This window comes from Melanostigma gelatinosum, assembly GCF_949748355.1.
Source record: "Melanostigma gelatinosum genome assembly, chromosome: 8".
In the NCBI taxonomy this organism is placed as follows: domain Eukaryota; kingdom Metazoa; phylum Chordata; class Actinopteri; order Perciformes; family Zoarcidae; genus Melanostigma; species Melanostigma gelatinosum.
This window is the reverse complement of record NC_136641.1, coordinates 21,133,224-21,146,943: the sequence shown is the minus strand read 5'-3', so window position 1 is coordinate 21,146,943 and position 13,720 is coordinate 21,133,224. Positions and strand designations below refer to the sequence as shown.

At 37.2% G+C, this 13,720-nt stretch overlaps 2 protein-coding genes across 2 annotated transcripts; both read right to left on the bottom strand.

Annotated features, from left to right (window-relative positions):
- Positions 1–1,821: 1,821 nt before the first annotated feature.
- LOC306780727 (voltage-gated purine nucleotide uniporter SLC17A9-like) lies at positions 1,822–8,480 on the bottom strand (the record flags this gene model as incomplete). The annotated part of the gene is made up of 13 exons (XM_079273162.1): positions 1,822–3,392; positions 3,548–3,577; positions 3,663–3,718; positions 4,823–4,938; positions 5,318–5,352; positions 5,454–5,541; positions 5,672–5,768; positions 5,874–5,973; positions 6,682–6,806; positions 6,936–7,035; positions 7,606–7,745; positions 7,840–8,037; positions 8,296–8,480. 13 exons carry the CDS (start codon positions 8,478–8,480, stop codon positions 3,223–3,225), a joined length of 1,440 nt encoding a protein of 479 aa, XP_079129288.1. The 3' UTR covers positions 1,822–3,222.
- An 810-nt stretch (positions 8,481–9,290) lies between these two features.
- On the bottom strand, positions 9,291–12,559 carry LOC306781234 (glucose-induced degradation protein 8-B homolog). The gene is made up of 5 exons (XM_079273985.1): positions 12,421–12,559; positions 11,957–12,084; positions 11,648–11,844; positions 11,243–11,440; positions 9,291–10,610 (listed from the first exon to the last, which is right to left on the bottom strand). Exons 2-5 carry the CDS (start codon positions 12,075–12,077, stop codon positions 10,437–10,439), a joined length of 690 nt encoding a protein of 229 aa, XP_079130111.1. The 5' UTR covers positions 12,078–12,084; positions 12,421–12,559; the 3' UTR covers positions 9,291–10,436.
- Between the last annotated feature and the right edge of the window lie 1,161 nt (positions 12,560–13,720).

Sequence of the window (13,720 nt, the reverse complement as noted above, 5' to 3'; positions counted from 1 at the left end):
ATGTTCATATCGTAAATCATGCTGTGTATTATATAGTGAGCGGCTGACCTTAGAGTACATAAGTACCACCAACCACAACCAAACCCATAGAGATGGTTGTCACAAGACGTATTTGACAGTCTACACCAGGGGTCTTCAACTAAAATTCCAAAAGGTCCAGATTGAGAAAATCTCCTCGGGCAAAGGTCAGAAACATTACAATAATATTTAACCCGCGCTATTTAGTGCTATATATATATATATATATATATATATATATATATATATATATATATATATATATATATATTCAAGAAAGCTATAGTAGTAACAACATCTCTGTAGTCAACAACTGTCAAATCAAATAAAGAAAGTACACATCAATTATATTTTAACAAATTATTATTCTCAGTTTTCAAATTGAACTGGATGGATTATAAATAATACATACATAAATGTTCTTCTCATTTCATGTACAATAAGGGCTGGATTAAAGAATAACTGAACAGAAAGCTTTTGAAGAATGTGCATCTTAAAATAAAGAAATTCATTTTAGAAAAATGAATTTCACTGAATTGTCCTGCAGCTTTAAATTCAGTTCATTCAGGTGTGATGTGATGTCAATCAAAAAGTCACAATATAATATTTTTGTCATCTAAAAAGAGAAATCAGTGAGCATGGACTTTATCTGGTTATTAACACTTGTTTCAGCTCTATTCTCTCTGGTAACATCATTGTTGGGACAGTGAATTCATGTGTTATAGGATTCTGATGATTTTGGGCTCTTAGGTTTATTTTCTGTGTCTTCATTCAGATGTGAGTGGGTACGTTTGTTCAAAGGAGTTGTGCTTTGCCTCGTAGTGCGCTTCATTTACCGCTTTTACGGTTTCTGAACGTCTCCCCTGTGATCACTCTCTGTGAGTGCGCGCGCTGCCTGTTGCTGTGAGCGCGCTGGGCAGCCCCGCCCCCTTGCAGTCAATGCCTGCAGGCATCATGACAGTGCGCTCTGATCGCGCGCTATTTTAATAAAGTATCGACACAAAATATATGCAAAATCGTATCGTTTTTAACGTACAGGTACCGCGGTACCTTTTTAGTATCGATACACCGTGCAACCCTACCGGTTAAAGTACTAACTCGCTGCCTAATATATGTGTGATTCCGAAATATCGATTTTAGGTCCTGGGTCCGGATGCAACTGCGTCTGGGTCCGGATCCGGACCGCGGTCCGCCAGTTAGAGACCCCTGGTCTACACCCTTTGAACAGAATAAGCTTAAGGGGAGTTAGGTCTCTCCATTCCAAACATAGAGTTGCATTGTGGGTAATGTAGGCATCAGCTTTTGACCAAGACTAGGAATGCATGGAATAAAAAAGTTGTGTTTTTCTGGTTCTGCATCGACTTTGATACTGTCCATCGTGAGTCTGACAATGTTATAAGAATGCAAGTATACTTTCATAAGAACATTGCCAATTTACACATTTTTTATTGAATAAATAAATGTTTGGGGGTAATGTGTAGACTATTTAATGTAGCCTAGTTGTATCAAATCCATCGTAACAAGGGGATTCCTGTAATTGGAATTTCCATTTTTACATATTAAAGATGAGTCTATGGCCAAATCATCTTTATTTTTCATCTGAATGTTTAAGTATTGTCAGCAATTTTCTGTAAGCAAACAATCAAGTATGAGATCACATTATAATGTTATGTAATGTCCTTTCATGGAAACTTAATGTTGGGCATAATGATGAATGATATTTGTGTTTTATTTTTACAAATCATTAACAAAATTCTGACTAGAACAAAACAAGGGTGAGCAAAGATACCACTAGGGGGCGTTTTGTCCCAGATCTGATTTGTTTCACATTTTTTTAATTATCAGAAAGAACTACTCCTCAAAGGACTTTTTAAACATCGCATATACACACTGTCACCTTGACCTTTAATAAATACACAAAAAGATTAAATAAAATCCAAACGCTCCAGATAAGACATAAAAAACAGACTGTTACAAACAAAAGTCAAAAAAGTCCAAATCACATTCTCTTCTTAAGACATAATAAGTCTATCTATTACAGAAGTTGAGCCACACAGGCCCCTTCACTTTTTACCACATGTATGTTGCAGCTTTCTACACTCAATACCCCATAACGACAAAGCAGAAACAGGATTATAGAGATGTTTGCAAATGTATTTAGAGAACAAAATGAAATATCACATTGGCATAAGTATTCTGACTCTTTACAATGACGCTTCAAATTTAATTTAGGTGTCTCACATTTCTCTTGATCATCTTTGAGATGTCTCTACACTTTGATTTGAGTCCACCTGTGGTAAATTGAACCGATTGGAAATGATCAGGAAGGCACAAACACGATGGACTCAAAGACTTTGAGAAACAAGATTCTCTGGTCTGATTGATGGCTTGAAAGGGCCGCAGAAAACCCCAAAATGTAGGTGTGCAAAGCTTGTGTCAAACCCAAGAAGACCCCAAATACATTTCAACTAAGTACTGACACAAGGGTCTGCAAAATGTTCTAAACCTGTTTTCACTTCGTCATTATGAGGTATTGAGTATAAATTGATGAAGGAAAAAAACGTGTTAAACATTTTTAGAAAAAGGCTGCAACAAAACAAAGTGAAAGAAAGTGCACGGGTCTGAATACTTGGATGAATACTGTATGCGCTGAATGTTTATTCATAATAATAATGACAATGAATTCACTTCATTTAAGCTCCCTTACAGAAAAACAAATGTTTTAAAAACACATTTTCTGTCCGTCTTTAAAACACAGATTCCTCGCTCATTAATTGCACTAATTCTAGTAGATTTGGACATTGACCAGTTCATAACTTCCAACTTAAACAAAAAGAAATACAGCAGCCAAGAAATTAGAAAAAATTTGATCAATAACTTACAATAAACACAAGAGAACAAAAACTTAGACAATATTCAAGTTACTTCATTTTGAAACGGAGACATTTGTGGTGTTTTCACGTACATTTATGATCGGTAAACATGCGATTCCATTGTCAAAACAATGACAAAGAAAACACAACTTTATACCAATCAAAACTATTATTTCACGACATTATACTGTACTGCGTTTATGTTTGTGCATTGTTCACAGCCAGTTTCAGCAAAGAGGGATTCAAAATCAACTCTTAATTTTGACAAACTGTTAGCGATTTAAATGTAATGTCCAGTCTCACAAATCAGATGCAGACTGGTATGTCTGGGTCAAATCAAAGTAACCTGTTGGTAATCATACAGGTCGACACGACGAGCTTCTCCAAAGATGAGGAAAATCCCGAGGCCTGTGACGTTCACTAAAGTGAGGAGGGAGAACACCGTGGCCCACGACAACGTGACCTCAATCAGGTAACCCGAGACAAAGACCAACACCAGTCCTGTGCAACCACACCCGGGGAAGAAATGACAAGAGGTACCGGTACATTTGAGATCAATGCCAGCAGTAACAATGGACATGTTGCAATTTTTAAATTCTGGATATAATAGTAAGAAGTCATTTCCTAAATACTGCAAAAGAAGCCGTAATACATACCCATGAAAGCACCCAACATATTCATAAAACCTGTTGCAGAAAAGGAAAACTGATCAACACAAACAACGATTAGCACAGTTTTATGATGCTGGAATGCAGACGGCTGGAAACTCACCATAGATGGCACCAGCACATGATGGGCAGAGATCTTGTACGTTCACACTCACACCACTGAAACACATTGAAACTCATTACATTCACAGCAAAAAAAGGATAACTCTATTTTACCAGTTTACACTGTGAAATATATGAAAATGATGAGGTCTGGTGATATTCTATATTTGTAGTATTATCAGAAAATCCCATGAAAAGACCAAAACCAACAATACATTGATCCTACTAGTGTCTATGTACCCAAAGCCTGATGCATCATATTTCCCCTGTGCCATTGAGCTCTGTTGTAACAAACAAAAACTAGGTGGGTGACACTGAGTGACAACATGTTCCTTCATCACAATACGGGCCTTGTAGTTTATTTTGAGAACATACCTACAGCGTCCTGCTGCCGTACTTATTAGAGCATCAAATGTGTATTAGTCCGCTGCTGGAAGTAGTCCCCAACAAAATGTGCTATTTACTCCAGTTTGAGTAATGTTAAAAATGAATGACTGCAAATTAAACTTGCGTGGAATGGATTGCATGTGAATGTATAATATGTTAAATGTTTGGCGCTCAGAGTCCACAGGTTGAAATGTTGAGCGCCGGTTGCTTAAGAACAGCACCGAGGTTAAACGGTTTTATGTTGCAGAGAGAGACGTAGGTGGAGCAGCAGACTTGGGATGCCTGAACTTACTCGCACGCTTCACTCCGTTTTACGGCCTACACAAAAACACATTCCCTCTTTCTACCGTTATGATGACAACCATAAAGAAGGCAGAGGGTGTAGTATGCTGCACATATTGTAAAGCCTCCTGAGGTAAATTTGTGTTTTTGGGCTATTTACATCAAATTTACTTGACTCCATTTTATGTTTTTCTTACATTTGCCTACTTTATTTGTCTGTTTTTCTCTCTGTGCTGTAAAGCATTTCTATAACAACTTGTGTTGTTTGTAAAAGTTCCATTTTAAATAAGGGTATAGGGAGAATACAAGTATTGAGAAACAGACTAAGACATTATTAGTTTTGGTCTTTGGTAACAGAAATATAGAAGAACCCCAGCATCATCCTTTAAATATTTGCTGAGCTTAATTTCACCGACAAATCTTTCATAAGAATAAAATGAGGTTGTAACAGAAGGAATACACAAATACAATATTTTTAATCATCTAATTTACCTGCTGCCGAAGGTGGATAGACCAATTGCAGCGGAAACGAAAGTCACAGCAGAGGTAAATGGGACGGCTCCAGCGAGAAGCATAATAAACACACTCGATACGCCCATGGCAAAGAACTGAGGGTGAGAGGTGCAGGTGAGACATTTTAAAAAAGGTACAGTTCATAATCTAGAAGTAAATGTAAAGTCTGAGTGTCTGATGCACTTTGTTTTAACCATGAATACAGAACTAAAGCTTTTCAGTTATACAGAATATATATGTGTAGCTTACATGATAGATGTAGCCCAAAATATAACAGTGATTCAAAGTACTTGTGCTTCTTTTGCCCTGGAGAAGCTTGTAATTACATGTTTGGAGCACACAGATAAATTCCATTACGAACACCTCAGCAGCCAGTCAGGACAAAACCTTTCACTGCACACAGACACAGTTTTTTGTCACTTGAAAACACAACTATGCTTCACTGACTTATTGTACAAGTCTTTCCACACTTACCTGCATTATCTTCCTCACCGATCCTACACTATATCCTACAGGAAAGAAAACGCATGGTGTAAACATTTTTTAATAAAGGGTTCTGTAACTGACTTAAAAACACACACGGCAAAAAAAAAAAAAAGAAACCACAGACCTTGGTCGATGAGAGCACCTGATATGTATCCTCCGGCAAGTGCTGATGGAATTGCAACAAGCCATGGAATGACATTATACACAGACTCCTGCAAGAATGGACAAGTTAGTCAACTTGAGGCTGTCGTGAGCCTGGTGTGTGTGAAGGTGGAGCAATCTATTGTACAGTTTGGTGTGTTTATTGACTAGATAGCAACACATGTTAGAGAAATCAAATACCATGGCGTCTGGAAATGATTCTTTGAAGTACGTTGGCAACCACGACAATAACGTGTAGAAAGTACTGCTCGCGCACATGTGAGTAAACATCATGGCCCTGAGAAAGAAGATGACACAGACAGATGTAGAAATGGGATTAGGCTGAAAACTCAAACAATCCTGTATTGGTAAAGAGTGAAGGATTAAAGGGTGTAGGCTGTACCAGACAGGTGGCTTCTTAAAAATACTCAGCAAGCGTGTTCTTGACAAACTCCAAGGTGTGTCGTTACTTGTTTCCATCCGCTTGGGGGCAACGTCTAAACCTGAACCACACATTGCACATTATATTTTACTGTCGTATGCCATGAGACCTAAATCACACTATTTTTCATTTCGTAACATCGTACAAATAATAGTAAGAGACTACAGTGACGCTAGCACTTCTGACTTTGCTACAGAACTGACTATGTTGACATGTTATTTAGCCATAAACCAAAGTATTGGACAAATTAAAATGTTGACCTGATGACGCTAGATGGAAAATTAAGAGGTCAACAAAATTATTACAATTCCTCCTGAGGGAAACATGAGTACCAAATATCATAACAATAGGTTCAATTGTTTGAGACATTTCAGTCAAAACCACAAATGTCAACCTCATGGTAGCACTAGATGGACAGTCGGGGGATCACGAACGTCACTCGGATTCATTATCTGGGGACCATGAATGTTTGTACAAACCTTTAAGGGAAGCTCTCTTATAGATGTTAAATGCTTCACTCAAAAAGTGAAATAACTGACACTAAGGTCATTAGGATTCATCCTCTGTGACCATAAATCGGTACAAAATATCATAGTGATCCATGCAGTCGTTTAAGGCAGGGTTGGTAAAACATTTTTGTTGAAATTCTCAATACATCTTGGGGGGCTCAGTTAGCCCTCTCCATACTCTGCCAAGGCATTCGCAAAGTGACAACTTATGGTCACTCTGTCATTCAGGGATACATGACCCGCTAGTGTAGTTACTGTACCTTTTATTAAATACAGCCAAAATATGAGTGCCCAGAGTCCGGAAAGGAAACCAATACAGTAGAACATGCTCTCCCAGCCGTACCGGTCCAGCATCAGGGACCCCAATCCACCTGCTAGCAATATTCTGAAAGAGCAGTAAAGAGCAACAAAATGGTCATCATAGATAGAGTGTGTGTGTGTGTGTGTGTGTGTGTGTGTGTGTGTGTGTGTGTGTGTGTGTGTGTGTGTGTGTGTGTGTGTGTGCCAAACATACCCAAGATTGCTACCACTGCTCATGGTGCTCATTAAAAAACCCCTCTCTTCTTCCACCACGCGTTGTGAGCAAAGGCTGGTCAAAGACGGGTAAAAAACACCTAAGAGACATTATAAGACACGCTCAGCTTTCCCAAATATATTCACTACAGTGTATATTTCCTGCAGCACTGAAACTCTTATTTAAAGGAGTTCGACAATTTGGGAGATATATTTACTCACTTCAAGAGTTAAACAATGGATACCACTAATGTCTGTACAGTATGCTTTGTTTGAATACTTTGTTTCTTCTTGAGCACATTAGACATAAAAATAACTCGCTTCGTAAATGACCAAAATGTTCTTTTTTTATTTTTTATTTAATATTTAATCTTGCCTTTTGTCAGTACCTCATGCAACATGAAAAACATAAAGCCAGCAGCCGGTTAGCTTAGCTTAGCATGACGACTGGAGACAAGGGGAAATGGCTAGTTTGACTAAAAAGAAGAAAAAAAAGTTATGTTACCACGTTTCCACTCTTATGCTAAGCTAAGCTATCCGTCTGCTGGCTGTAGCTTCATATTTAGTCGACAGACATATGTTGAGATTGTCTCGTCTAATTCTGGGCAAGAAACTGAACATATTTCTCCCCCATAATGTTTATGTGCTTATTCCAATGCTGTAACTCTCACCTTGCAGTACTCCCATGAGGAATCTGGCCATAGTCATGAGAGCAAAGGTGTGAGAACCTAAGTGGGCCAGAAGAGGAGTACCAGCTGTGATCAGAGCCCACACGACTGTAGAGAAAAGCAGGACACGCTCTCCTCCAACCCTAACATATCAACAGATATTATAGAATTAAAACAAAGGTTATTAGCTCATTGTTTGAAAGCATACAACACTGTTATACTAGCTGGTTTGCTTACTTGTCACTAGCATGTCCACCCAGGATCTGTGTGAAACAGTAACCCCAGAAGAATCCACCCAGAACCAGTCCGGAATCGATCTTACTCCAGCGGAAAGAGGTTGCCATTGACACTGCACAGATTGGCATGGCCATCCTGGAACAGTAGAGGAGGCATGAGCCTATGAACAGCATCAGGATCCATTTTCGAGCCAGCGGTCTGTAAGCATGAAGGGAAACAGGTTCCACTGAATGCCGTGGATCAAACGTGGAAACAAACACCGTCTTTGAGGTTCTCCTAAATGCCAGTACACCAAGATCATATCAGTACATCTGTTTCAGTCAGCAAACATTTACAGGCCGATCATTTTAAGAAATCTTGTGTTACCCAACGATATGAGGGCAACCTCTTTGCACAGAATTCCAGTTGAAGCTTGAATTGTCTTTAGTCTGATCTACATCTTGTAGTCTCTCTCACCTTGGCCACAGGTTTTTGTCTTCTGTCCTCTCTCTGGTCAAACCATGAGCTGTGTGAACTTTAACAACCAGTGGAGATCCATTGAAGTACTCCCTGCCGTCTGCTGATGTGTGATTGTCAGCCATCCGGGCAACAATGGTGTCCTTCCTGAACTCTTTGCAACTCTCCTGCACCGAGAGCTGCATGTTAGCTTTACCTCATATCCTCAGGCAGACAGGACAAACTGGTGAAACTTGTTGGAACAAAACCCAGGTACAGAGAACTTGTGATTTGCCAGAAATAGTCAGAGGTTAAACATTTGCATATTGCCCCCAAAGGGTAAATGAGTATTTGTTGTTTGTTTCATGATTTTGGTTTCTATATCTGTAGCTGTTAAAAGGTGAGTTTCATTTGAATTACTTCATACACTGCTGTGGAGCTTAATCTATAATAATACATCGTAATGTATTAGTTGATTTACATTTTGTATTAATAATCTGTATCTGCAATGCAACTAAAGGTAAATGTAGTAGAGTACAAAAATCAGATTTTCCTCTAAAATGTAGTGGGGTAGAAGTATGAAGTAGAATAAAATAGAAATACTCAGATACAGTAGAGCCAATAAATGCACTTAGTTGCATTCAACCACTGCTCTAATACATACACTACGCATCAATGGATTTTCCCAACTCAGAAAATGGAAAAACAGCTCTTGTATGGTTCACAAAAGTTTTGTTTATTTTAATAATTGCAAATCTGATCTTAAAAATGTTGAATAATAAAAGGGATGTGGGCTCTCTGGGTCTCGGTATTTGTCAAAGCCAATAACTATAAAGACAATACAACCTTCAAAGAAATTAAGGACTGACAACTAGCAGCAAGTTTGTTTGTTTGTTTATATATATATATATATATATATATATATATATATATATATATATATATATATATATATATATATATATATATATATATATATATATAAAGTTAACAAACTGAACAAAATAATAACGCGCAAGAGCATTTCCCCATTGAAAAAAAATAATACATTTACGTGCAGTAAGTGAAAAATATCAACGGCTTTAAAAGTGGCAAAATTGACAATTTTTGTTCAGATTCAAAATGTCAATGCATTTGATCATTAATTATTGAAAACAAAAACAAAAAGGCAATGAAAAAAATAATCCGTTCCAGTGTGAATAGTTTAAATATGAGAGTTTTCATACTACAAAGTCGTTATTGGCACAGTCACTCATTAGCGTCTCTTGATCGGAGCAGCCCTTTCTCTCAAGCAACATATACATCCTCTCTCCAGCGATGGGATGGGTAGAATATTATTCTAATCTCAACCCTCCAGCAACATAAAACCAAACACTCCTATTTGGAGCGGTGTGCAGACTGTAGGCTCAGAAAAGGCCAAGGGAGCTAAAACTCAATAAGGAAACCATCTGATTTCAACCCGTCAGTCAGGACGTTAGTCCCCCTCTCAACACACGCATGACATTATCGTTTTGCAAGGCAGTTCATCCTATAGACATACTGTAAAAGGTAAAAGAAATCATAAAATATTATATTAATTTAAACTATATTACATTGTTCAGCATATTTTCCATTTAAATTGAAAAATACTGACATGTGTACGAAATGTTAATTTTGAACTCATTTCTGATTTTAAACTATCAAGACTCTTGCATTGTGTCATCAATCGTGTGAAGTTTAAACCAGTTTAACCCCACCCCCCCGCCCCACTCTAGGGAGCCTAGATTTTGGCTCCACACATGCCACCGTATTTAACTTATTCATTTATGCCATCATCTCTCTCTCTCTCTATCTGGCAAAATGTAGTCTTGGTGGAGGGAATGGTTACAATAAATAACACTACCGACTTAGGCTTTAGGAAGACAAAATATAAAACAGCAATTGTAATTATGACGTCCCCAGGATCCAAAAATCCAGGAACAGTACGAATATAATTTCTGTCAATTTGCAAATACAGCAATTTACAGTTTGCACAAAGAGTTAAGTTTTATCTCTCATGAATGAAACATGAAAAAAAACAATGTAGCATTTGCTTATACATATATGTTACCTGGTTATCACACAGTCACTGACTGATCATAAATTAAGGGGACGTGGAAGGTGGTTGTTCTTGTCTCTTATGTTCACTTGGGGTCCTCGATGGTGCCCGAGCTAAGGTCAGTCATTTTGGGATATTTCACCTTCTTCTGGTCCAACTCATTCTGTGCCCACAGCAGTAACTTCAGGAGTTTAGCCAGTTTGGGCGTCGACTCCCTGTTTTCATAGTCTAGCACAGCTTGGTTCACCTCACTCCACACCTGTACATCAAGATGGTTGTTTCAGTCAAAATTAAATCAACACATTTCTTGCATGCATTCACTATGTTCAATTCAGTAGCCTGGATTCAATCACGGTGCTTTAACAATTAACATAACTAATAAATATTATGTGCTTGCCTGTTTGGTAAATCGAACTGTGGTGAATTTTGGCATCAATTCAAAAGTTAAACTGCTGTTAAATCCATTTGTTGATTGTAAACTTTTAAAAACGCCAACTATATCAGCAATGTATGTATTTACGTAACTCAATTGGTAAACATGGACACATGTAACCATAACAGCAGTATGTTGTGTTTCTGTCACTTGGTGATGCAGGATGACAGTCCCCAAAACTGTCCAATCAATGAGTTTCCTCATGCTTACAGCTTTTGGTTTGTTAATAAAAAAAATTAAAAAAACTTTGTGTGAACACAAAGCGGAGCAAAACTAAAAGGCATCTGAGCTCAGACACAATCAGGACAAAGAGGCATTGTGTAGTGTGAATACTCAGGGATAAAGACAATAACGTTTACTTTGTCTTTTCTCCTTGGTCCGAATGAACCCAAACTTTACGTGTGAAAGCACCTTAAAAATAACAATTCAGTCTGATTATCCAGCTAAGACCTGCCCACCTTTTGCCGCTGCATCATGTTGAGCAGGTCCCCAAAGGGCGACTCTTCTGGGTTGTCGAAGGCCAGAAGGGCTAATGTTCTCTCCATCTCTGTCAGACACTCGCGGCTCTCCTCCCCCTGCTCCGCCAACTGTGTCTGGGCAAACTCCAGCGCTGACTCAGTCTCCCTTAGCCTGATTAACTCAATCAAATGTTGCTGCTGCAAGAGAGGAAACAAAAAACAAGTACAAGCAGTGAATGTTGAAGTTCAAGCTTTATCGAGAATCTAATTATTTTCCTCTTTAACTAGGAAAGATTACATATGCATGACCTGGATAATTTGGTACCAAACTACTTTCAATTTACAGGAGGCACACCCTAAAATTAGAACTACTGGTGATCATTACAAAACTCTGTGCAAATGTACCTGCAGATGAAAATACAAGTATCGATTAGTGTCGAGCAGCTCTGGGTGTAGGCTGTTGATGAGTGCAATAGCTTCCTGTATCTGTCCCTTCAGGATCATCTCCCTAATCTTTATCCTTTCATCCAGAGAGTCCAGGTCCACACTCGGCTCGATCCCAGACTCCATCCGAAACTTCTCTGCAGCTTCTTTGAAACCCTCTTGAAACAGATAGCAGGCAGAGGCAAAGACATTAAGGAAAGCTATGCATGATGTCTTTTGGCTTGAGCTAATGGCACATTCAAATCACTGTAGTCGAGCTACATGCCTCACCTGTCACCAGGTAATTCATAATGAGCCGATTCATGTCCGCCCTCTGTATGTGAACATTGTTCAATTTGTCCATCCACTCTTCTTTTGTGATGTCTTCTGGCTTTTCAGCATAACTCATCATTGGGATCCTGGAAAAAGACGAAATCCATTGAAAACACATCGAAACGTGAGCAAGACTGACACAGCTTGGTCACAGCTTGTACCTACACGAGCAGTAACGTTTGAACCGCGCAGAGACGGATATGAAGGATTTACAGGAAACATAACACTGACATTAATGCTTGATTAACAACAAAACAACACACACGATGTGCGTGAGCGTACAAACGGCGGTTGCGCGCTTTGCTAGCGTCACAGTAAAAACAATAATTTGGAGATTCTCCGAGGCTTCCAAAACAAACCCCTTTCCTCTTGGGCAACAAGCCGTGGCTAGTTAGCAGACTGTGTGCGTTTACACAACTCACCGTGCAAACACGAGCTCCGGCGATTATCCTCTTCGTACAGCTGTTAGTAGACAACAATCACAACAGAAAGGCGCAGCGTCCTCTCAGGGCTTTTAAGAAGAAAAGTGTAAAATGCAGCGTACATAGTCAAGGTTTTCAGCGGCTAGCTAACTAACCGAGCTAATGTAATAAACCTCGCGATAGCAGCGTCGGCCCCGCGAGCTCTGCGATTGGTGAAGGCGGTGACGTCACCGTTGCCGAGGTACAGTCAGTGCAGCGGATGGTCAAATCTAATCTATGAGATATGAGAGAGAGATATTTAACTTTATTGTTATGTTATTCTGAAATGGGCCACTCTGCATATATTTTAATGCGAATACTTTTGTACTTTTACTTGAATGACATTTTGAATACAGAAGTTTTACTAATGTAAAATATCTGAGGAGTCCATCACACTGTATATATATATATATATATATATATATATATATATATATATATATATATATATATATATATATACCTATATATATATATATATATATATATATATATATATATATATATATATATATACGTATATATATATATATATATATATATATATATATACGTATATATATATATATATATATATATATGTATATATATATACGTATATATATATATATATATATATATATATATATATATATACGTATATATATATATATATATATATATATATATACGTATATATATATATACGTATATATATATATATATATATATATATATATACGTATATATATATATATATATATATATATGTATATATATATACGTATATATATATATATATATATATATATATATATATATACGTATATATATATATATATATATATATATATATATATATATATACGTATATATATATATATATATATATACGTATATATATATATATATATATATATATATATATATATATATATATATATATATATATATATATATATATATATATATATATATATATATATATACGTATATATATATATATATATATATATATATACGTATATATATATATATATATATATATATATATATATATATATATACGTATATATATATATATATATGTGTGTATAGCGTCACAGTAAACAGTTAAAATACAAGTACAATGATGAGACATAATGGAGATATTTAAAATGGGACACCCATATGCGTTTGGGAACATGAGAACAGGGTATCTAGGGTATCTGCACGCGTTTGCATCCAGCATCCTCATCCTGGTCGGTTGCGCATGCGCACGTCGGGTCGCCATGGGGCGTTT